Source organism: Neophocaena asiaeorientalis, unplaced genomic scaffold (assembly GCF_003031525.2).
Source record: "Neophocaena asiaeorientalis asiaeorientalis breed wild unplaced genomic scaffold, Neophocaena_asiaeorientalis_V1.1 scaffold388, whole genome shotgun sequence".
NCBI classification, from domain to species: domain Eukaryota; kingdom Metazoa; phylum Chordata; class Mammalia; order Artiodactyla; family Phocoenidae; genus Neophocaena; species Neophocaena asiaeorientalis.
Window position 1 is genome coordinate 1,721,282 of NW_020172738.1, and position 24,168 is coordinate 1,745,449.

The window sequence follows — 24,168 nt, forward strand, 5'->3', positions numbered from 1 at the left end:
GGCCTGCACGTCCGGAGCCTGTGCTCCGCAACGGGAGAGGCCACGGCAGATGAAGAAAAATAAAGCAGGGTAAGGAGACAGAATAAGAATATTGGAAGGGCATGTCTCTATAAATTTTTATACAATTCTTGCCACATATAGTGAAAATGCCTATTTTAATTCCTAGCTTTAATAATGTTTTATGTGACTAGAAAAAAATTATTTGTATCCAATACTAATACTCTTTATTAGAGAAAAAGTCAAGCAAATTAAAATGTAATTCCTGGAATCAATCAATAAACTAATAATTATGCTTTACTTTAGTTTGGACAAGAGATGATTTTTTAAAAGTGGCTCCTTTCTGATGTAAAGACACTGGGAATATAATCATGTTCTTCTTCCCTCTCTCTCTCTCTCTCTCTCTCACACACACACACACACACACACACACACACGCCTGTGTGCTATTAAAAGAAAAGTGCACCTTTTGGGGAACTGGCCAAGGTGTGTTCATGTGCTCTATGAAAGGCAAAATGTGGTGATTTATGTTATTGCTGTGAATCAAGAATACTTGTTATTAAAGCACTGGTGCATTTCTTTATGACTCTCATGACAAACTTTTCAAATCATCAATGTACCTAACCCAAGTCTTTATTCTGTCACTTTTGTGGGCTTAACAAATACCAGGTTATCTATTATGTTCTTGAGGAGAAAACAGGAAAACAGCAGTTAAATATAAACTTAAAACAAACACACAAAAAAATCAAACTGAGTTGACTGTGGTGGCCTCAAATAAGAACTTTGATTTCCACAATACTTATTATGCAAATTAAACATGTAAAATAACAATGTAAAATGGCCAGAGTAGCTCTTCAAAGAAAAAAATACTATTTCTTCTTTTTAAAGAAATCAATGCTTTCATAAAAAAATTCAACAGCATTGTTTTCATTAGAGCCATCCATGTAATGTGGTGGTTTGTTCTTAAACGGCTTTGAGCAATCCAGAATAGTTAAGTGAGGAAGTTCTGGGAAGCTTAACTTGTGAGGCAAGTTAAGTCTTACAGATCACACCACACTTGTATTTTTACAACTGTTACATAAACTTTTCGGCTACAGAAAACAGTCTGGCGCCAGAAAAGAACTGACCGCATTGGCTTTGGCCTTTACCTTGTTTCCTGTACCAGCACAGCAGATGCCCAGGGCCATTGCAGCTCCATAACGCACATGAGGATTGTAACTCTCTGACAACAATGAAACGACACTGGGGCACTGTTCAGGGGTCCTGATGAGAAACAGAGAAAGTGAAGACAGTGTTATAGATAACATATTTTAAATCAAGATGGAAGAATTTTAATCAATTTTTTGAAAGTTATGGGAAACAACAGTTATATTTAACACAGAAGTTACAGAATTAAAAATCTCCAACAGAATTCTAATTATTGATATTAGAAAGCTATCTTCAACATTCGGAGAATATATGAAAAGAAAGAGGAACATATCAGTGATCCCTCAACCACAGCTCTGCATCACAGCATTACTCATTCCCTTCTGTCTTCTCCAGGGTGGGGAACAGCCATGGGAGACGGGGCGGAGCATGTCTTGTTTCAGAAGACAAAAGTCACTTACAGACACTCCAAGATGTTTCCAAAGCTGCACAAAAGATTTAAAACTCCCAGTATTACTCTGATTGAATATTAAATTGTTAAATAAGACTTGGTATGAAAAAATTCTGATTTTTTTTGTCTTCAGCAATTATTTTTGTGTTGATAAGAATAGAGAAATTGTTCTTTTCTCATCTTCTTCATATTTGCAGCAAATACAGAAGAGAGGACAACCTTGACAAATGAAGTATTTGATCTCATCTTTGAAGGACTATCCTGTTATAGTGGTCACTCCTGAGGGGGCAGCAGGTTGGGTGTAGTAACTAGAAGAGAGTGTAAGGGGAGTTTCTGGAAGGCTGGTACTGATGTTGAACTAGGTGCTGGTTACACAGGTATGTTCAGTTATGAAAATTCATCAAGGTGTAGGCTAATTATGTTCATGTTTTTAGATGTATACTACACTTCAATAAAAACTTAAAAAGAGACTATTAATATATTACATTTCAATAGAACGTTTTTTCTTTTTTCTTTTTTTTTGCGGTACGCGGGCCTCTCACTGCTGTGGCCTCTCCCCTTGCGGAGCACAGGCTCCAGACGTGCAGGCTCAGCGGCCATGGCTCACGGGCCCAGCCGCTCCACGGCATGTGGGATCTTCCCGGACCGGGGCACGAACCCGTGTCCCCTGCATCAGCAGGCGGACTCTGAACCACTGCGCCACCAGGGAAGCCCAATAGAACATTTTTTAAAAAAAGTATCCTGTTGTGAATGAAAGCAGTTATTACCTACAGACCAATTTAAATCTATAATTCTATGTTGAAATTGTCCTCTAGCCTCAAACTCCAGTGAATGGTAAATTCAAATTTCAAATGGAGTAGAGCCAAGTTTATGCAAATTGCCTATAAAGGTGGAATTTTGGGGGAGAGGCAAGATAGGGGTAGGCGATTAAGAGTACAAACTACTATGTATAATATAAATAAGCTACAACGGTATATTGTACAACTCAGGAAATACAGCCAATATTTTATGGTAACTATATATGGAACATAATCTTTTAAAATTGTGAATCACTATGTTGTACATCTGAAACATATATTATACATCAACCATACCTCAAAAAAGAAAAAAAGGTAGAACTCTGCTATCACTCTTTCTCGAAAATGTTCTTTCTCAGTTTGATGAAGCTAGTTCCCAGTACGAAAAATCTGTAAACAAACTAGTGGCAACAATACAGAATAGTATAAAGAAAGCAATGTACTAGGAAACAGAAGATCTGGGTTCTAGTCTTAGTTTTGTTAATTTCTTAGTACATGACATCAGGCAAATCACTTAAATTTTCTTTTCTGTAACTAGAGATAATATTTCTTGACTATCATGCAGGAATAATATAAAAACAAATGAACAAATACACATATGCTTTCAGTTAATGAGTACTGAGGTAAATAACAGTAAGTTATATAAGAAGTAAAAAACCCATGTTCTAGTTCCTGTTTTGCCTCTAAATAGCTGGGATAATTTTAGACAAGGTTCAATTAACCATACACTTTGGGGTCCCTTTTCACATCGGAAAAAGAACGAATTGGACTAAAAGTTCCATAAGGTCTGTTCCACTTTACAATTCTGTGGCTTTTAAAAATGAATCAATCATCAAAGGTTTTAAATCAGTGTTCATTATTACAGGACATTTCATCAATGAGAAATATTCCTATGAAATAAAAATGAAATTTTAAAGGTGATATCATACCAAAGAGGTTGCTGGAGAATTACTGTAGTTGACAGCATCATTGTTTAACTTTTTAAAAATAAATAATCAATTAATTTTTGGCTGCATTAGGTCTTCGTTGCTGTGTGCGGGCTTTCTCTAGTTGTGGTGAGTGGGGGCTACTCTTCATTGCAGTGCACGGGCTTCTCAATGCGGTGGCTTCTCTTGTTGTGGAGCATGGGCTCTAGGCGTGCAGGCTTAGTAGCTGTGGCTCACGGGCTCTAGGTGCGCGGGCTCAGCAGTTGTGGTGCACGGGCTTAGTTGCTCCGCAGCATGTGGGATCTTCCTGGACCAGAGCTCAAACCTGTGTCCCCTGCATTGGCAGGCAGATTCTTAACCACTGCACCATAAGGTAAGTCCCATCATTATTTAACTTTTATTTTTCACTTGCATTGGGCTAAGAACTTAAAAGTTCTGTCCGTAATTTTTTTTTAAATGTATTTATTTTTATTATTTATTTTATTTTTGGCTGTGTTGGGTCTTTGTTGCTGTGCGCGGGCTTTCTCTAGTTACGGCGCGCGGGCTTTCTCTAGTTGCAGCGAGCAGGGGCTACCTCTTTGTCGCGGTGCGCGGGCTTCTCATTGTGGTGGCTTCTCTTGTTGCGGAGCACGGGCTCTAGGTGTGCAGGCTTCAGTAGCTGCGTCTCGCGGGCTCTAGAGCGTAGGCTCAGTAGTTGTGGTGCATGGGCTTAGTTGCGCCGAGGCGTGTGGGATCTTCCCGGACCAGGGCTCGAACATGTGTCCCCTGCATTGGCAGGCGGATTCATAACCACTGGGCCACCAGGGAAGCCCAGTTCTGTCCATACTTTGATACTCAAATCCTCTGACAAACTCAAGCATCTTATCACATAACAAATTATAAATAAAACCACTCAAGACTGCACATGTCTCAAGGGGCAAGGATGGAGACTGTGTCTTCTGTACTTTTTCCCATAAATTAGTGGCACAGTGCTAGGTACTAAAGATAAAATAATTTTTATTACTTAATAAAAGACAAAGGGAGCCAAACTAAATATATATTTAGAGACTTGACCAACAAGTATTTCCTACTAGGTTCAAATCCTAAGGGTTAATCACTGGGAAAAATATCAGGCCTTTCCTTGTTCCCCTCCTCACTTAAGTTTTTAACTCAGCTAGATAATCAAAAATGAGAGAGGTAACAAGTACCTCTGAGTTAGTTCATAAGGGCTAATTGTGTGTCTTTTAATTTTATGTGCTTTGAAGTTCCCAGTAGAGAGACCACATAAAGGGCTAGGGAAGGCCTACTTTAAAAAGTAAAACCCTGACACAGGTAACTAAGTTCTGATTTGTTGTTTCAATAAAATTTCTTGGCTTGTAGCTAACAGTCATCTTATCAACTTACTATTTGTACAACCTTCCAGAGAGCAGGAATTGTGCAAGGGCATATGCACAAGTCACTACCATATTATCCAACCATAAAGTGCACATATGAATTCCTTTTTTTTTTTAAAACATACTGGCTATTAACTACTGTTTATTGAATATTTTGTACAACCTCAGTATTAAATTGTATTAATCAAAATGCTTTCAAGAATATGTGTCTTTTCTAATCTATCTTCCCTAGAAAAGGAAAAAATATAGCACTATACGTATACAGGCAGAAACACTGTTCTAAGCACGTGGGTTTGGTCCATCGCAGTGGGAATTTGGTGAGGACATAAACCTCACGGTAGTCCCTTGGCAGAGTTATGAATTTATATTTTCATTAGGTAGGTGCCATAATGACACAGGAATTAAGAGTATTCCCTCTGTTTAAGTCGCTTGTACTCCCTACCAACAGACTCCAAATAATCTGGGCAGCATCCTGAATTTTGAATTGCCCGTTGAACGTCTTTAACTAAATAGTCCACAAATACCTCAGTCAATACACAGAATTCTGTACAGAAAGAGGAATAAAGGGCACCCCTCCCCTAAACTGCTTCTCTTTCCACCATGACTATTCATCTATACACCAAGAAAACTCACATTTTCAATCATTCTATTCTCTCATTCCCCACATCTAATCTGCCCAATCAAGTGAAACCTTTAAATCTTGTTTCTGTTTGCACTGCTTGTTTTAGACCCTGGTCATCTCTCACTTGAAATAATACAGTGATTCCTTAAAAGATCTCTCTCTTCCTCCTCTCCCTTTCGTTTTCAACATGCTGTGGTAGAGAGAACGTAGGCTTGGAATTTGAAAAACCTGGATTCCAATTCTAGTGCAGCCATTTATTAATAGAATGGCAATCATTAAGTCCCTCTGAGACTTAACTGCTTCATGCATAAAATGATATCTGCTCCACCTTATTTATGCTGGGGAGTTAGTGGTGTGGTAGAGTAGAATACTATACTATAATTACTAAAATCTAAATGCATAACCGGAAATTGCCTTTGGGTCAGAACCAGGAATTTGGTTACTAGTATGCTGTAGTTTGGGCTCTTATTTTTTAAGAAAGGTAAGGCAACTCATACCCAAAAGTTCATTCAAAACAATGTAAAACAAGTTGGATATTAAACCTAGAAAACTGGTTATATACAGGGTTCTGACCTCCAGATTTCCTCATCAACTTTTCAGGGAGCTAATGGCACAGAGAACACTACCTACCTTGCCCCTCAGCTGCAGCAAGGACAAGACATTCCAGGGAAAAGTGACTCACAAAGAGCTTATCCTAAACGTATCTTAAAACTTCATTTATTTTATGATCTCCCACTTGTTAAAAGTATTATACTTAGAATAGGGCATTAACAATTTCATGAGGTTTAGAAAAAAATTTTGCCTGCGAACATAAATACAGAGCTTTGCCTGGGAGTCTAACGCAAAGAGCTTTACCTAGTTGATTACCATAAAAGACTGATCTAGGTTGTGAGGGCTATAAACTCAAAAGCACATAAAAAAATTCTTTTATGTTTCTCAGCCTAATAATAGTTCCAACTCTGACACCTTCTTCAGAAAATTTGTTAAGACAAGGAACGACAAATTCTTTAATTAGCTTAGACATTCAACCTCTTCAAGAGTACAATAAAATCATAATATTCTAGGTTTATTTTAATTTTTCAACAGGCAGCTCTAAAAGGACAAAAGAATTTTTCTAAGCAATGATCGCAATGCAAACATTCACTGAAAGCAAAACTTACATTAATCTTTATCCAAATACATACATACATGTTGGTATATATGTCTACTTTTTAAAACTAAGCTAATAAATGATAAAATTATATCATCGCCATTTTGAAACTGGTAATGAATTAATGGACAACAGCATCATTATCAACGACGCTAACATCATGAAAAGAGAAACAACTAGACCTTACACCTTATGTGCACTGCCAGCCCCTTCTTAATAAAAAAGGAGGAGGAGGAGAGGGAGGAAGGAGGAGAGGGAGGAAGGAGGAGGGGGAGGAGGAGGAGAAGGAGAAGAGAAAGAGTGAAAAATTGAACCAGAATGTGACCAAGCCTCTAGATCTAACTATCAATTTACAGGAAATATAGAAGACCAAAAAACATTATATTACACACAGGGATGCAACTGAGAAAGAGGGGGGCAAGGCAAGGGAAGGAGAAAGAACCTGCAAATTAATAGAAAATACACTAACTCTTTAAAAACAATTCATAAGGCTTTTTTCCAGTTATTTTAGATAATTCTGACTCTCCTTGAATGTTAGCTTTTCTATGTAAACATTTATCTCTTTAAGATAATGTCACAAAATAATTCCTGTAGTTTGTTTTAATGGCTTTGGATCAGCATTTAAAACTAAGTATTTAAATGACTAATCCCTGATCAGCAATACAAGTTCATCTCTATGTCTCTGTGAACATATTTAGAAAAATAAATGTCTAGAAATGTTCAAGTCACAGGAAAAATAGTGGATTTTGTTATATTGGCTGGGGATAGTTAGCAAGGAATTCAACACTTTGATTAGCACAAAATGTGTTACCTATGACTTAGCTTTTCCTCATATTTACATTTTGATATATTAAATTTAAAAGTATATTTACTCAGACAATTACAAATTTGCTAGCTGCATTTGTTCTCAACAATGGAGCTACATGTTGTGGGAATTCTAGCAACATTTCTTGCTCTCTTTATTTCTTGGCTAGTTTATAAAAATTTAAAAAGTGAATACCATTAAAAGAGGGGAGATATTACACATTTTGAATTTCGTTTTCATCACAATATAAAACATACATAAAATATTATCACAAAAATAACTGAAAAAGAAAACAGTTTCATTTCCCCAAAACACTTCTGTCCTATGAAACTGTATCCTAAGCTACTGCTATTCATAGTTTTTTACTACCGTTTTTATGATAGTTTTTTTTACCATCAATTTAGTACTTACTGAATTATCTATCTATTACATGTAAAGTACCAAAAGGAAAACAAAACCACACAGATCTTGCCACAAACCTTACAAATTTAGTGCAATCTTTAATGTTTCTTTTTTAACATCTTATTGGACTTCAGAAAACTAAAAATAATTATAGTTTTAGACAAGCTTTTGGTATGTTTCCAAACAGATTAATTTCTTTCAGGTGCTGCCAAAATGGAGTGAAGATATCTCAGATAGGTGAGAAGTAGACTGAAAAGATTTATATAAAGAAATTGCTACTTCACCATAATAAGAAACATGGCTCTTAAAACTCTCGATTGCATTCCTGAACCTAGAGAAATGTGTAACATTCAAAAAGTTACAGAATTATCAGCATGTTTCCCCCTGCCCTTCAAATCATCAAACTAAGAAATGAAAAATTCTCTAGAGGGGGCTCAACAGCAGAATTGAGCAGGCAGAAAAAAGAATCAAATAAGGTTAACTGATAATATTAAGTTAGGTTAATTGAGAATTGAAGTTAGGTTAGTTGAGATTATCCAATCTGAGGAGCAGAAAAAGAATGAAGCAAAATGAACAGAGCCTAAGAGACCTGTGGGTTGACACAAAACACACCAACATACGCATAATGGGAGTCCCAATGGGAGAAGAGAAAGAGAAGGCTGAAAGAACTCTTGAAGAAATAATGGCCAAAAACTTCCCAAATTTTGATGAGAGCCTAGAAACTTAACAAACTCCAAGCAGGATAAACTCAAAGAGAACAGTGAACAAAAAAGACAAAGACTACATTCTAGTAGGAGAAAGACAATAAACAACAAATGATAAAGTAAGTAAAAAGGTGAAGTTCTAAGGAGAACCAAAAAAGCAAATCAAGGTAAGGCGTATTGGAAGAGCCAAGAGAAGGGGGCATTTTGCAGTATTCATTAGAGTAGTCAAGGCAGGCTTCAATGATAGGTGATATTTAAGCAAAGAAAAGAAGGCAGTGAAGAAGTGAGCCAAGTGGCTATCCAGAGAAGGAGTATATTAGGTAGAGGAAACAGCTCAAGCAAGGGTCCTGTGGGGGAATGACGCCCAGCATGTTTGAGGAGTGGCAAAGAGGCCAATAGTTCGAGTGTAGTGAAGAGGGGAAGAGTAGTTGAAAACAGGGCCAGACTATAGGAAACTTGGTTTTTACTTAGTGAAGTGAAGGGCAGTCAGGATTCTAAGCAAAGGAATGATATGATCTGACTTGTTTAAAAATGGTAATTTTGGCTGCCCTACTGAGACCAGAGGGCAAAGGTAGAAGAAAGAAAATGAGTTAAGAGGCTATCTCACAAATCTGGTTAAGATATAACTGTGACTTGGTGGTAGTCATGAACATGGGGGAAAAAGTTTGAAATTTGGTACATATATTGAAGTAGAATAAACAAGATTTCCTGATGGTAAGACGTGAAAAAAAAGAGACTGGAAGAATGCAATGGCCTTTAACTGAGATAAAGAAACCAATAGATAGAACAGATTTGGAGGGAAAGGGCAAAAGTTCAATTTTGGACATTTTGAGTTTGAGATGTTTTTAGACATCTAAGGAAAATACTGAGTAGGTAATTGAATGTAACAGTCTGGAGTTTGAAGGAAAGGTCTAGGCTAGAGATACAAATTTGGGAGTTTTAGTATATAGGTAGTATTCAAAGCCTTAAGTGTGTCTGAGATCACCAAGTGTGAAGGGAGAGGAGATCCAGAAATGAGTCCCAGAGGAGCCCCAATATTAAACAGGTTGAGATGAAAGAGAACAAGTAAAGGAGACTACAAAGAAGTAGTAATGAGGTAGGAGAAAATCCAACAGTGTGGTCTAGTGGAAGCCAAGCAAAGGAACTATTTTAAGGAAGGGGAAGGGGAAATGATCAACTGGGTCAAATGCTGCTGTGAAGTAGGCAGAGCAGGTTACATCACCTCCTTTTTACAAATGTAGAAATTAAAGCTCAGAGAAATTGGTTTGTCTGAGGTCTCCTAACCCTTAAGTATGCTGCTCGTCTCATCTCATGACCACAAGATCACAGTCATTGGGCTGGAAATAGAGTTTTAGGAGTTTTTTTCAACAAGTTAATGGAAAACCGTAAGAGTGAATGGAAGGAGAAAATGAAGAGGGAGAAAAGTTAACAGGATAGGAACCTCTGAAAATCTACATATTAAGAGGGTAGAATAAGACTTAGAAAAGATTCTGTAAGAAAGACAAAGAACGCAGGCAGGATAAGGTGTCTTTGGTTTTTTTTTGTGTGTGTGTGGGAACCTCCCTCCCTCTCCTGGACCAGCCCCTTCTCTCCACCCACCCACCCCACGGCCCTCCAGTCCATTCTCTACTCTGCTGCCCAACAGCAGGTTTCCCCTGAGGTACATGGAAGCCACAGGAAGCAGGCCTTCGTGCTGCCTTCAGGACCTTCGCCTAGGCCATCCCCTCCCACCCCTTGGTCTGACACCCTCTGGGCTCATCTTAGGCACCTGTCCCTCCCGAAGTATTCCTCCTGTTTTAGGCTGTAACAGCATTTATCATGCTGGATTGTCACTGCCCAGAAGACTGCCCTGTTCCCCACGCAGTCTGCAGGGTGGAAATACTGTGGCAAACACACCTCTCAGAATTACTAGAAATTGACCTTCCCTCTCTGAGCATGCTGCCTTATCTGTAAAACGAGATACTGATAGTCTGTGATTATGGTGGGGATTGAATAAGATTTTTTAAAGCAGCAGGTACTGCCTACCTTGGGTGCAAAATGAAATGGGAGCTTTAAAAAAGAACTTCTGACAGCTGTAGCTGTTCCTTGCAAACTGCAGGGCACGGACCCAGCCCACGACCGCAGTCTGTGTAGTATATTCAGGTCGCACTGAACACGGGACCTGCAGGCGGCGGAGCGGACTGTGTTCATGGAACAGAACCTAGAACTGGGGCGATGGGCTGAGGCCCAGCGGTGACAGGCCGCTCCTAACGGCTCCCGGGCACCCAGCGCCCGGAGCTGCACCGGGGTGCCGGGTGCCATGGTTCCGGGGTGCGGAGGTTCCGGGGTCTCGAGGTCCCGGAATCCCGCGGTCCAAAGTGCCGGAACGCGACCCAAACCCAGTCCCGACCAGCGGCCCTCACGCTGACGGCCCCGCCCCTCAGATAAGGTGTCTTTGAAGTAAAAAAAAAGATACAAGTTTTAAAGAGAAATGCTCAGTCAATAGTGATGAATACTGCACAAAATCAACAATTGATGTTAATTAGTGACTTTCTAAGAGTTATTTTAATAGAATGTTGGGGATAAAAATCTGATTACAAGGGTTATAGATTGGGTGGGTAGTAAGAAGGAAAAAGGATAGGCAATTCTCTAAAGAAGTCAAATGACGAAGGAAAGAGACTTAAGGGATAACGAAAGGTTTTTATTTTTCATTAACTGTAAACCTGAGCATGTCTGCAAGAAAGAAGTTAAAGCTGAGGAAATGAATATTCAAGGCATGGATTCTATGTGTGAAAAAGAAGATACTTTATTCAGCAAGATTGCAAAGAATTACCATAAAGAGTTGGGACTAAGGATTTAAGTAGAAGTTAGTTATGGTAAAGAGGAATGACAACATGATCCCAAACGATAGGATGGATGAAAAGAAAGACATTTTTAGAAGTTGAAAGGTGACAGAGCTTTCAGATGGGTCTAAGTCTTTCATTGAAATAAGATGTAAGGGACTTCCCTGGTGGTGCAGTGGTTAAGAATCTGCCTGCCAATGCAGGGGACATGGGTTCAAGCCCTGGTCTGGGAAGATCCCACATGCCGTGGAGCAACTAAGCCCACGTGCCATAACTATTGAAGCCTGAGTGCCATAACTACTGAAGTCCGAGCACCTAGAGACCGTGCTCTGCAACAAGAGAAGCCACCGTAATGAGAAGCCTGGGCACCACAAGGAAGAGCAGACCCCACTCACCGCAACTAGAAAAAGCCCGTGCGCAGCAACCAAGACCCAACACAGCCAAAAATAAATAAATTAATGAAAAAATAATAATAAGAAGTAAATTCAGTCACCAGGGAAGAATGAGCGAAGTTTTAGCTCTTTCACTGATCTCTCAAAGAGAGTGAACAAGAAAGGAATTTTTAAAAAAAGCCAAGAAATATTTGAGCTGCACCGAGGGCCCTGTTGAAGTGAGTTAGTCTTAGCTGTACCATATCTATATTATAATTATCAGTATATGTGTTTGCACCCCTCATGAAATTATAAATTATATTGATATAAAGGCAGAAAATGTTTATCTTGTTCATCACTGTATCTCCACAAGCTAACGGAACTCAATGAATACTTCGCAAATGAATGAATATGTAGTGGACACAATCCACATATTGTCAAAAATTCCTTAGTGTGTTAGTGTTTGAAAGATACTATGACTGAGAGATAAAAAATATCTTTGACTGATATTTAAGTTGTCTTCCTAAACGTATAAAAGATACTAGACTGTCCCTTTAAGTAGAAGACAGAATCTGTTCAATAAATTAAAAGGCATCAGGGATAAAAATAAGTATTTTAGAAAAAAAGGCACCAATTAGGTGTTTTGGTTATGGTCAGATTATAGTTTGAGTTTGACCTTTAAGCTACTTTAGTAAGAATTAATTTATCTGGAGTTCTTGGTAAATGAGATATTCTACACAAATAAAGTTTCCAGATATTTGAAATCTCATTCTACCATTTAGAATCACACTTTTATATTTTTTTGTCATTTTGGATGAAAATTAAAAAAAAATGCATTTCACGTATTCCTGTCATCCAAAACAGAGCTGAATAAAGATGATTTAACCTTTATTAAATATATGGTAGTCAACACTATGATATCAATTATTACACCACAGAGTTGTGGAGGGCTGAGTTATGAGAGCTACAAGTCTCTATTGTGAGTAGACCTACACGCCTACACTTGTTAATTCCTGTTTTTTAATTGGCCCCCTTTGCTATTACCAAAGTGCTGGTCCACCTCTTAATCTGTTACTCTACTCTGGAGAAGGGAGGGAAACATGTTTGTTAAAACTGTCTCAAATATTAAAACAATAACCACAAAAAAAACCATCTCAAGAGTGAATTTATCAATGGATATTCTTTTGTACTATTTAGATTTACCACCATGTGCAAATGTTTGTTTTCATTAAAGATGGGGGACAGAAGTTTTTGTGAGTGTGTTTAGAGCAAAAAGATTTGGAGTGGGGACTTATAGACAGCCTTCTGCCTAATGTGCATGAGGTTTTAGAACACAGGTTTAGTTATTTGCCAACTGAGAGATTCATCTACCCTTTTATTATTATTATTTTGCTTTCTCTCCGATTATCAGCTATGCTTCTAATAACTCAAGGTTGCCAAATAAGTAGTTGTTCTAGCTAGTTATGTACTTTAGCCATTAAACTAATTAAAAATACAAAAATAAAATAAAAACATTCCAAGAACCAATTTTAACTACTTTTAGTTAAGGTTTAAAAAAAAAAAGTGAGGGACTTCCCTGGTGGTCCAGTGGTTAAGAATCTACCTTCCAATGCAGGGGACGCAGGTTTGATCCCTGGCAGGGGAACTAAGATCCCACATGCCGTGGGGAAACTAAGCCCGTGAGCCTCAACTACTGAGCATGTGAGCCACAACTAGAGAGCCCACGTGCTCTGGAGCCTGCGTGCCACAACGAAAAGATCCCACATGCTGCAACCAAGATCCCGCGTGCTGCAACTAAGACCCTATTCAGCCAAAAATAAAATAAATAAATAAACATTAAAAAAAAAAGAAAGTGAGTGAATGTGGGTGAGAAGGGTCGGCATTGGCACAGTATTATAAAATAATAATGTTTGGTATTTTAATAATATACTCAATGAATATTTTAATAAATTTATCTGTAAACACAAATCAATGAAGGCTTCTTTCATACAAGTCTTTTCATTAAATATAATGATGCTATTTTCAATCTGACATTACTTGTTTTGCAGATACCTATCTGCCTGCATGAGCACAGGGGTCAAATTGTGGTTCAGAATAAAGCAGTATTTTAAGATACTTTCATAGTCCTGAAGAGAAATTCTGGCACATTAAAATCCATCTGATTGTTCTTGAGGATTATTTTATTCGTTTTCACCCAAAATTCTTAGTAAATATTTTTTCTAAAATATTGAATTTTGAGTTAAAATAAAACAAATATTGAATAAAATCTGAAGTGCTCAGTAGAACTGAAATGAACAAAATATTTTCCAGTAACTTTCACACAAGGTAAGGAATATAAATTTGAAACGGCATAAATGCTGTTGCCAACGTAGAAGTAATTAAATAATTTTAAACTATGAGCAATCTATGATGATCTTTATTTATTTTTTGCCACATGGCATGCGGGCTCTAGTTCCCTGACTAGGGATCGAACACGCGCCCCCCTGCAATGGAAGCACAGAGTCTTAACCACTGGACCGCCAGGGAAGTCCCCTATGATGACCTTTTAAAAGGAAACCTTGAGAATGCTGAAGTTCTAGTACTAAGCTAGTCTTACAGTTTAAGGAAAACTCAGAACAGCTGGTAAGACTTTTACACTAATTTTCTGAAATAAGGCAGAAATATATTTTCATTATATATCACATACTTTCCCCAATGTATCTGTGAAAAAAAAAAAAAAAAAAAAAAAAAAAAAAAAAAAACTGCCAATGAACCAACTCCCAAATCCAGAGGCCATCTTTTTAAAAGCAAGCAATGAAAAAGTCTCTTCTAAAACTTATGTAAGCATGTAGAATTCAAACCTTTCTGTGTTCTTCTATATAAGGTTGTAACCAGAGCAAATTAATTGTGTTCCACAACAAAGGCATAAAAGCTGGATAAGAATCTTGTTTCACTGGTAGAAATTAGAGCTCTGGAAATCACTCTAAGGTTCACTGGGCAGAACCTTCACAGAATTAAAGCTCTAGTATCTCTAGATTGTATCTTATTCTTTCTCAAATGGGAAAAACAGCCTAGGGTTAATCTAAAACAGAACTATGTTAAGCTAAAATGACAGAGTTTATTATAGTCCCCCCAATATTAAAGAGAGCTCTTAAGAATATAACTTGAATAAGGGTCACGAACTGGTTTAACATACTTAACTAGTGATTTTATGAGTTATAATGAATGCTGCTACTCTCTAAAAATGAATGTATCAAAGATGAAATAACCTCCTTGGCACGCTTACAGCTATACAACACATTTGTTTCATTGCTTTCAAGCACCAGTGCTGGAGGCTCAGAATAAGTCAATGGGAGGAGGACTTCAGTCACAGCAGCATCTGGTCTACTGAGCAGATAAGATGACATGCTTGGGAGAGTAAAGAGCAAGCAAGAGGTAAGTATTTAACAAATAAATATAGAGTTGATCTAAAGAGTTTTCTTTTTTACTTTCTTCACAAACTCTGCTACCATAATCTTTTATTTCTATTCAGTGGTTAAAAAAACCAAAATGAAAAATTTACAAATGTTAAAGGGGAGATTTTTAACGTGGGATTTGTAGATTTTATGAATAAATGATTTAATCTTCCTCTCAGCTTCCCCTCCTTCCCTTGGAAACTGGGAAGGTTAAGAAAAAAATTACTACTTCAAACCAAAAAAGAACTGGTTCAAATTTGGCATAAAGCGATAAACATAAAGTGATAAATTTGGAAAATATTTGTTGCAAAAACATGCTTTCTTCGAAAGATGAAATAAGTAAAGACAATTATCTGGATTCTAGTAATAACGTATTTTCTCCCCTTCTTTCAAACTAAAGGAGTTCTAAAATGTTTTACAAAAATGGCATTTATATCAGTATTAAAATAAACCTGCTCAGACAAAACCCAATTACAAATAAGGATTCCTAGCTGGTAAATCATTTATTTATATGTTAGGGGGGCTTGGAGTGTTTCTAGGTAGATGGCCAGTGTGTATGAAAAGTTCTATTCAGAACTATTTGGTGCTCTGATGTTTCTAATCTTCTGTACATATTCTAAAGTAAAGGTAAAAAGACATTCAAGGGTCAGGAAACACCTAGGTTTTTATTATACCACTGAAAAAATTAATATATCTCGTTTCATTAATTGGAGCATACCAGGCATACGTTTATGAGGATTGGCTGCATTGTCACAAATGCACAAGAGACCTATTGAGAAGGGAGGGGCTACTAATAAATTCAACTTTTTAAACTGGGTTTTGAAAATAAAGAAATAAAATAATGCGATTGACATATTTTATATCTAGGGGGAACTCTCTGGCATTCAAATTCAAACTCGACTCCACCACTACAAGAAAAAAAAAAAGAGGGAGAGAGAGAAACCAAAAATATAGTCTTTTTTTCACAGCTATCAGTTTCTTTCACTAAGCCTTCTGAAACCGGAACCTCTGCAGAATACTAAACACTCGGGCCTTACCTACAGACATGGACAAATGTATGTATGCTCTCATTTTATAGAATTTGAAATTTTTTTTTTAAGGAAGGAGTCAACTTTGGCCTTGAGTATTTGGCATGGGTACAAAGGCTTAAAAATGCAGATGACCAGCTTAGCTACTGACCATGCTGACCACTGTCTGGAATCGGAAAAAATTAAAGAAAAACAATGAATGGCTCTGTCTTATAGAATATTCGAACAACGCACAATTCCTGATCACATTTTGCAGAGCTCATTTGACCATTTAATCTCTTCTAACTGGTCTGGATTACAGACAGAATCGATACCAGACGAAATGAAACAGATTGTTGAGGAACAGGGAAATAAGCTGCACTGGGCAGCTCTTCTGATACTCATGGTGATAATACCCACAATTGGTGGAAACATCCTCGTTATTCTGGCTGTTGCACTGGAGAAGAAGTTACAGCATGCTACCAATTATTTCCTAATGTCCCTGGCAGTGGCTGATTTGCTGGTTGGATTGTTTGTGATGCCGATTGCCCTCTTGACAATAATGTTTGGTAAGTATTTCATTTTGTTCCTGCCATCAAACCACCAAACTATGGTATACTATTAGAGAAATAGATACTCATTTAATCTTTAAATATGGACTTGGACTATTTAAAGGTACAGTGAGTAAACAGTCCCTCATTTTTCATCATTTTCTATGGTTGATAATCAGTTTTAAAGAGCAAAAAATAATTTCTTGGAAACAATTTCATTCCCTCCTCAGCCACCTAACAAAATCATTTAAAAAGTCATCCAAGTTAGCAATATTCATATATTCTGCATACATTACCTAAAAATTATTGTGAAGAACAGACCTATACTTTACCCCATTACTAGTACTTTTTTTTTCTTGATAAAGCAATATCTAGGACACTGCTGTGACCGTTAATGTGCTGGGTTAATTATTAATAATAAGGTCTTTGAATCACTAAATTCCAATATAAATCTCTAAACCCCAATTTAAATTGGAATTGTTCTAAAAAGTCTTGTTATATCTCTTTATAGTTTGTGTACTTAAGACTTAAACACAAGTCTTACACATGTGTCTTGTTAACAAAAAACTATGTTTAGTTGCTGAAGGAATGGTCTGGCTCAGAGCATCTCAAGAGATGATCCATCTGTTTAATTTTTATGATTTCTGACCATTTGTGTCCTTGATATATGTTAGAGGAATCAGACCTCTAAGTTACTAAAATAAGGGATCAAAACCTGAGTTATTACAATAATTTAAAATATAATTAGAACTGAAATCTTAGTTATAATATTGATAAAAAAGATAACGATATTAAAATGATATAAGTAGTTTCCTATTCATGCATATCATCTCTAGTTAGAGAATTTGGGTAAACACAAATAATTCTGATGATGAATTATGAGGGCTCTTAAGAATCAGCATTAAGAGAATATTTAACTTATTTAATGCTTGACATTAATTGATATTCCATTCATTAATTGCTTAAGAAAAAATGATTCTTTGTAGCAGATAGGGCTTCTTGGAATTGCTTATATGGTGAAGATAAAAATATTTCAGGTTATAGAAGTAAAATTTATTAACTAGAATATATATTAGAAGGTGAAGAAAAACTGCCATTCAAACTATTGTATTCAGGTTTAAATGTTACATTTTTATAAGTAAGTACAGAAAGATATCTAAAAGTAAGTACTTGATCCCCCATATATAATCACATGGTGACGGGCTAAAACTTCCCATTCTAAATCAACTCTTATCCAGGCTTTAAATTCTGTGGTAGGACATGCAGTAATGAATAAGGTTTTCTGCTTTAGAAGACTCTCTAATCATTAATACTGCCTGCCTATACCCTCCCTTTTACAAATTTGCAAGCTTTTGAATAATCTAGTGCTACACATCACCATGGAAAATAATTAAGAAATCTTACTCTAAAGGAGAACCTAAACAATCTTAATTCTGAATAAAGTTTAAAAGAAATAAATGAGGATTATGCAGGAACATTTATGCATATATGGTAAAGACTGTATAGGCATTGATTCAAACTCTTATCTCCATGCACACAATAATTTAATGTGTCAAATCACTCTTTAAATTGTGCTTTGCTAGGCGTACAAAAAATATTAAAATGCTCGTCTCATACTACCACAAAATTTAATTGACGTTATGTTGAATAAATGAGATTGAAGTGAATTTTAACTTTAAAATCGATGAGTCCATCAAACATCTATTAGTCTTTGCAAAATACAGTGGTAGATACTTAAATCAACAACTAAACAGTTAAGGAACCTTAAAAGGCAAAGTTTCATGGCATTAAATAAGCTGACAAACAAAACACAAAAGCAGACAACAGTGATAATCCCATGTATTCCACAGGAAAACAGTAGGTATATAGCAGCTGAAAACTAAGTTTATATTTAAATATTTGGGGCCCAAGATATTCTTAGCTATAAGAGTCAGCAGAAAATCCAACATATTTTAACACAAAATATGTAGAATGTCTTCCTATGTCTGAAATAATTATTACATTTTTAACCTCATTTCCTTCTTTCAAATGTAAATTTTTAATTACAAAATAAACTCTTTCATAGACTGAAACACTTCTACTATCAGTAATTAAGCTATATAGAAAGGTTAGTAGATTTTAAAAAATAAACTAACCTGGGAACTTAACCACTATTCAAAATATTACTGAATTAATTCATTATTGAAAACATTATTCTATTTCTATGAGAAAATATATGAGAAAATGCATGTTGCCCTCTAAAAAGCTTCAAAAGGATGCATTCATAAATTGGGAACTGCACATATTATAAATGGGGACCTGACTTCAAATACTAAGATTTTTTGATAGCCTTTCATGCGTTAACAAATACTAAGACTTTCTAAATTAATGCATTTATAAGGATTTCTATAATCTTAAAACGCAGGAGTAGATTTTGTGTATTTTTCTCTCATTATAGGGATAATCTTCAGAACTTCTGAAGTCTGTACAAACAAAAGTGTCTCTGGCTCTGTAAACATAAACTAATTACCACTATGAATGACATAAGTTATTTTAGTTATCTCACGGAAATTCAACGAAAGTAACACTGAAACTTTATATTCTAATAAAATGTAGTTTTAGAAAAAAAGGAGAGCACTGAAAATTTTAAAGTGGCTTTTACACTGAGACATTTTATTCAACCAATAATTTGTATAATATTTGATTATATATTATTTGAATTTCTTCCAAGATTATTACGACTGGCAGGCAAAACATGGTGTTTCAAACTGTGCTACATCAACTTTTCTGTCACTTCTTCCTCTTTGGGAGCATTGGACTTAACCTTTACTTTCCAGTTTTTTACTGTCTTATCTATAATTCTTAAAAATCATGATCACAAATTAGTAGCTTATAACATAAGGCTTGAAGTTGCCTAGGTTAGAAATACTTGAGTAGGACGCAAAGGAAAACAGAACATCATATGCCGATATAAAAAAGAAAAATTATTCACAGTTTAAGAACGTCTCTGAACTTTGCCTTCTCTCATGAAATAAATGATTAAAAATGTAAAGGGAGTAAATACAGCATTTGGTCATTCATTGGTCATTAGTGGCTTATTTACAACAAGTTTTAATCCATGTCTCATGATCTGTAAGTTGAAACAGTATCTGTGGTACAGTTGAAAGAGGGTGTATAAAATGGCTGAAAGATGGGGGTTTGAAGCAAGATACCCTAGGCTTTGAATCCTGGTTCTCTTGTATTGGCTTATGCAAGTCACTTAACAACATAACAGAGTTCAATCACCTTGTCTGTAAAATGGTTATGCTACATCTTCCACTGCCAATATCTTGTGAAATTGTGAAGTAGGTCCCAGCACGTTTTAGGCACTAATAATTGGCAAGTACCAGTACAACATGCAAAGGGTTTATATACTTAAATATAAGATTTAGTTTGGATGTGAGTTTCACCAGAGATGAGATAAATGTATAGCAGTAAAAGAAAAACAAATCAGTTATTCATTTATGCAGTGAAATGCTGCTCTACCTAATTCTTAAATGAGGGAGCAAAGCAATTAAAGGCACTTCTTTTCGGAAAGTGGAAATTTTAAAAAACCAAGGAAAAATTTTTATAAGTATTAAATCACTCGAAACGCTTAAAACACTGTATTGGACATCTAACCCCAGGATACCTCATATGCTCAAATGTAACGAAAAAACAAGCATAACAAAAACAAAGCAGAAGCTTTGTAATAAAAATTTAAGCACTGGTCTAGGTCTGTCTTTTCCAGAAGATAAATATAGAAACATAAGAATTTGAGATTAAAAAAACGTGTACATGAAAACTATGTGCTTTTTGGACATTAGAGCCATTTAGGATTTGTCCTACTCCAATACATTCATGAACTATTTACCCCACGAACATAGTCCTCTTGGGATGGCTTTAAAAATAGTCTTTATATCCTTAAAAGGGAAATCTTTTATGTGCCAGATTCAGAGATTAATGTCAATTACTTTCCAAAACAAAAAAACAAACAAAAAGACATGGCAATGTTTGGCAATGCACATAGGTTACTTATGCTTCTTTGCCACATATATAACATAGTTAAAATTCAACTTTAGTAAAAGGCATACTTTCATGATAAATTTAATTAAAAGTTGAACAGTTAAACATGTTCTCGTGCCCTTTTTTTGAAGTACAGTTTTAAGTTTAATTGGATGCACGCACTCTTGCTACAGCAGGCAGGAAGACAAACATACCAGGTTTTATACTGATGATATGGCTCATTGTTTCTAAGTGGGAGTGTTTTAATGGTTGGGCTAGTTGGCTAGTTTCCGTCAAACAATAATAGTAATAAGAACTAACATTTTGAGTGCTTTCTCTATGCCAGATATTGTTCTAAACACTTTACATGTATTATTGCATTTAATCCTCAAAGCAACTCTATAAAATCAGTATTATTATTATCATCCCCATTTTACAAGAGAGGACATAGGAGTAAGTAAGTGGCAGAGATACAATTTGAACCTAGGAGAACTGATTCTAGAATTCACACTCTTAACCTCTGTTACACTGCTTTCTCAAATGAAATGAGGAACTATATCAACCAAAGCTATAATATTTGGCAAAGACAACATTTATATCTTAAATAACTCGATCTAACAGGAGGGCCATGGAATTTTCTCTAGGGACAAGGCAGAACCCAATATTTTTTTAAGGTTATATTTCATATTAAATGATACAGAATATGTGGGTCTTAACCAATACTTGCATGAATCCTTGAAATGATTGCCAGACATCTTTTCTGAGGAAGATATTAGACATAGGCCTAGGAAGTTACTGAACCTTCCCTGGGAGACAAATAGAAACGTATGTAACTGAACGGCAGTTCTACCACCCCTTATGTATGATGGTACAGCACACAAGTCTTCATTTTAAACAAGATATCTGTGCTACTAATATTTTTAGATAAATAACAAACTGTCCATGATCCAAGACTCATCTAAGACTTGTTTTGCTCCTATAATTATCAATTTGTAATTATTCTAGGCACCCAAAGAAATGCCATTATTCAAACCTTATTGGAAGTAAATTCCTCTTTGAGTTTAATGAAGTGGATAGGGCAACGAGGTGGGAAATGGGATTTGTTTTTGTTTTTGTTTTTTTTGCGGTACGCGGGCCTCTCACTGTTGTGGCCTCTCCCGTTGCGGAGCACAGGCTCCGGACGCGCAGGCTCAGCGGCCGTGGCTCACGGGCCCAGCCGCTCCGCGGCATGTGGGATCTTCCCGGACCGGAGCACAAACCCGTGTCCCCTGCATCGGCAGATGGACTCTCAACCACTGTGCCACCAGGGAAGCCCGGGATTTGTTTTTCAGAGAAATTTTGTGTGCTTTCTTTTTGTGGGACAACAAATACTATATAATTTAAATGTCTTCCCCTTTCTGTATTAGCTTTTATTAAAAAAAAGTCTAATTTAGAGCCCCAGCAGTAATAAATTTAGTTTAAGTACCTGATAACTTATTTCCCTTAGATTCTTTCTTTCTTTTTATGTTCCATTTAAAATAATACATTACATTCTTATGGAAATAAGTTAGACATAATACATTATAACAAATAAATGAAATTATAAATCCTTAAATCAAATTAAAACTCCTAATAAAAATAACATATAAGTTTTTGAATAGCTAACCTATCTCACCATACCAAGTTAACCTTTTTCAGTTACTCTGAATAGTAAAAAACTTTTCTGACCTTGAGCCTATCAAATTAATAATATTTAGAATGAAAATATCTGGACTAGAAAAAATCCTTTCATAAACTGAGAATGTCTAGAACTGTTTTTAACTTGTATAAATTATTGTATCACGTGATTTCTACTTTAGGCAATTATTTTAGCTTTGCATAAAAGATACCTATTTAATGCAGTCGTCTGTTACTTTTATACTAGTTTCATAAAAACAGTCTATTCACTAGTATTTCATGAAACTTGGAATCATAAAGGTTAATCAAAAAGATCCATCACTCTTAATTCTAAATCTCAGTCTCTTTCTTTCTTAAAGAAATTTCTCTATCACGTTTCAACATCTCTACTATTATCAATTAAGAAAGCACTCAAGTAATAAAATTTTAATGATCTGCATTAATTTTAATATCCACTATCCACTTTCTGTTCCAAAATTGGAGTTTATAAAATAAATTCATTATGTTGGAAAAGGAGGCTAACAAGGTCTCACAGGCTTAACTAAAACTAGCACTAAAGAGCTTTCCCTCTTAGCTCACAATTAGAAGTATGTGGGTCAGGCGGTTCAATTCCAAAGACATGTACTTTTCATATGAGAATTCTGTTGTGGCTTCCTGCTCACGGCTACTAGATTTATGACTAGAATTTTCCAGACCTTAATTTTAAAAAATATAATCCATAATCAGAATAGCTAAATAGGCAAGTTTAAATTTATTAGCAACCCACTTTGAAAGATGATGGAGATCATGCATTTAAAAAAAGGAAGCCTAAGATATAAGACATTAATTATCTGCCTTTTAAAATCCTTAACTATGATTAACATCTCTGGTTGTAGCTCTAGGCTTGAGTATTTTTCTACTTCCTACTCAGTTCTAAATCTGAACTTCAGGATAGTTGAAGATGAAGCCTCACTTCAAGTAGCTTCCACTGCAAAACTATCTGTCATGTATGATTCTTTCCACTCTAGACCATAAGTTTGCTTAAGCTCAGGTCAAAGAGTACATTGCTGCCTTTGTTCAAGGTCCTTTTCCACTAGTTAACAGGAAAACTGAACACTACGGCTAAGAGGGAGAAAGTCTGATTGATTAGATTCATTCTAAACACAAGTTTCTCTGCCATACTTTATTTCTTTGTTTATTTTGAGCGGTCTTCCATAAGTTTGTTTCTGTGAGGAATTCTGAGTGCCTATCCTACGCCAGCAAACTCAATACACAACCTTTTCAAGAAAGCAGTGCTTCTCAAACACTAATCTGCATACAGATCACCTGGGTATTGCCTTCAACTGCAGTATGATTCAGTACCTAAGGGATGAGGCCCAAGAGCCTGCAGTTCTAACTAGTTCCTAGGTGATGCTGATCCTTGCTGATCTGAAGAGCACACCTTGAGTAGCAAGGCCCTAAAGAACACTTTCAATTAACATTTAAATTTTGATAAATAAATGCTCCCTCTCATATTCAAAGACTTAATTGTACCACAATTTACTCATCCACAAAATCAATGATATAATCTCTAAGGTCTCTTCCAGCTCAATGACTATAATTTATCATCTCTTATCCCCACCCCCAATTCAGTGAAGTAGGAAAAGTCTGATTACAGTAATTTACTTAAAAGTATGAATTACTCCTTCCACCTAATGCTTTAAGTCCTTTTGAAAGAATCTGCTGAGCATGGAACCAAGTACCAAGGAATCATTTATCTTTTTTCAATAAAAAATTCATACTGATTTTGTTTTAAAAAGAAATATTTTAATATTTCTATTAAGCATGCCACATACCAACTCTGGAAACAGAAGGCACCAAACGGTGTGTTTGTCAGCCTTGCTACCTACCTTTTTTTTTTTGCTACCTATTTTTTTTTTTTTTTTTTTTTTTTTCCTTCCTTTTTTTTTGTAGTTTTCAAATATTTTTTTTCT

The 24,168-nt window shown here is 36.0% G+C and overlaps 2 protein-coding genes across 3 annotated transcripts in view; one reads left to right on the forward strand and one right to left on the reverse strand.

Moving 5' to 3' along the window:
* Positions 1-24,168, reverse strand: part of PSMD1 (proteasome 26S subunit, non-ATPase 1) — a 102,759-nt gene that overhangs the window by 36,538 nt on the left and 42,053 nt on the right. For both annotated transcript variants that reach the window (XM_024740534.1, XM_024740533.1), the window contains one exon: positions 1,146-1,260. In XM_024740534.1, coding sequence (XP_024596302.1) covers positions 1,146-1,260 — 115 coding nt within the window. The remainder of the gene's footprint in view (positions 1-1,145; positions 1,261-24,168) is intronic.
* The window catches only part of HTR2B (5-hydroxytryptamine receptor 2B), a 17,230-nt gene continuing 7,968 nt past the window's right edge, over positions 14,907-24,168 (forward strand). Inside the window, exons 1-2 of the mRNA XM_024740535.1 lie at positions 14,907-14,980; positions 15,868-16,576. Coding sequence (XP_024596303.1) covers positions 16,228-16,576 — 349 coding nt within the window. The 5' untranslated portion in view covers positions 14,907-14,980; positions 15,868-16,227. The remainder of the gene's footprint in view (positions 14,981-15,867; positions 16,577-24,168) is intronic.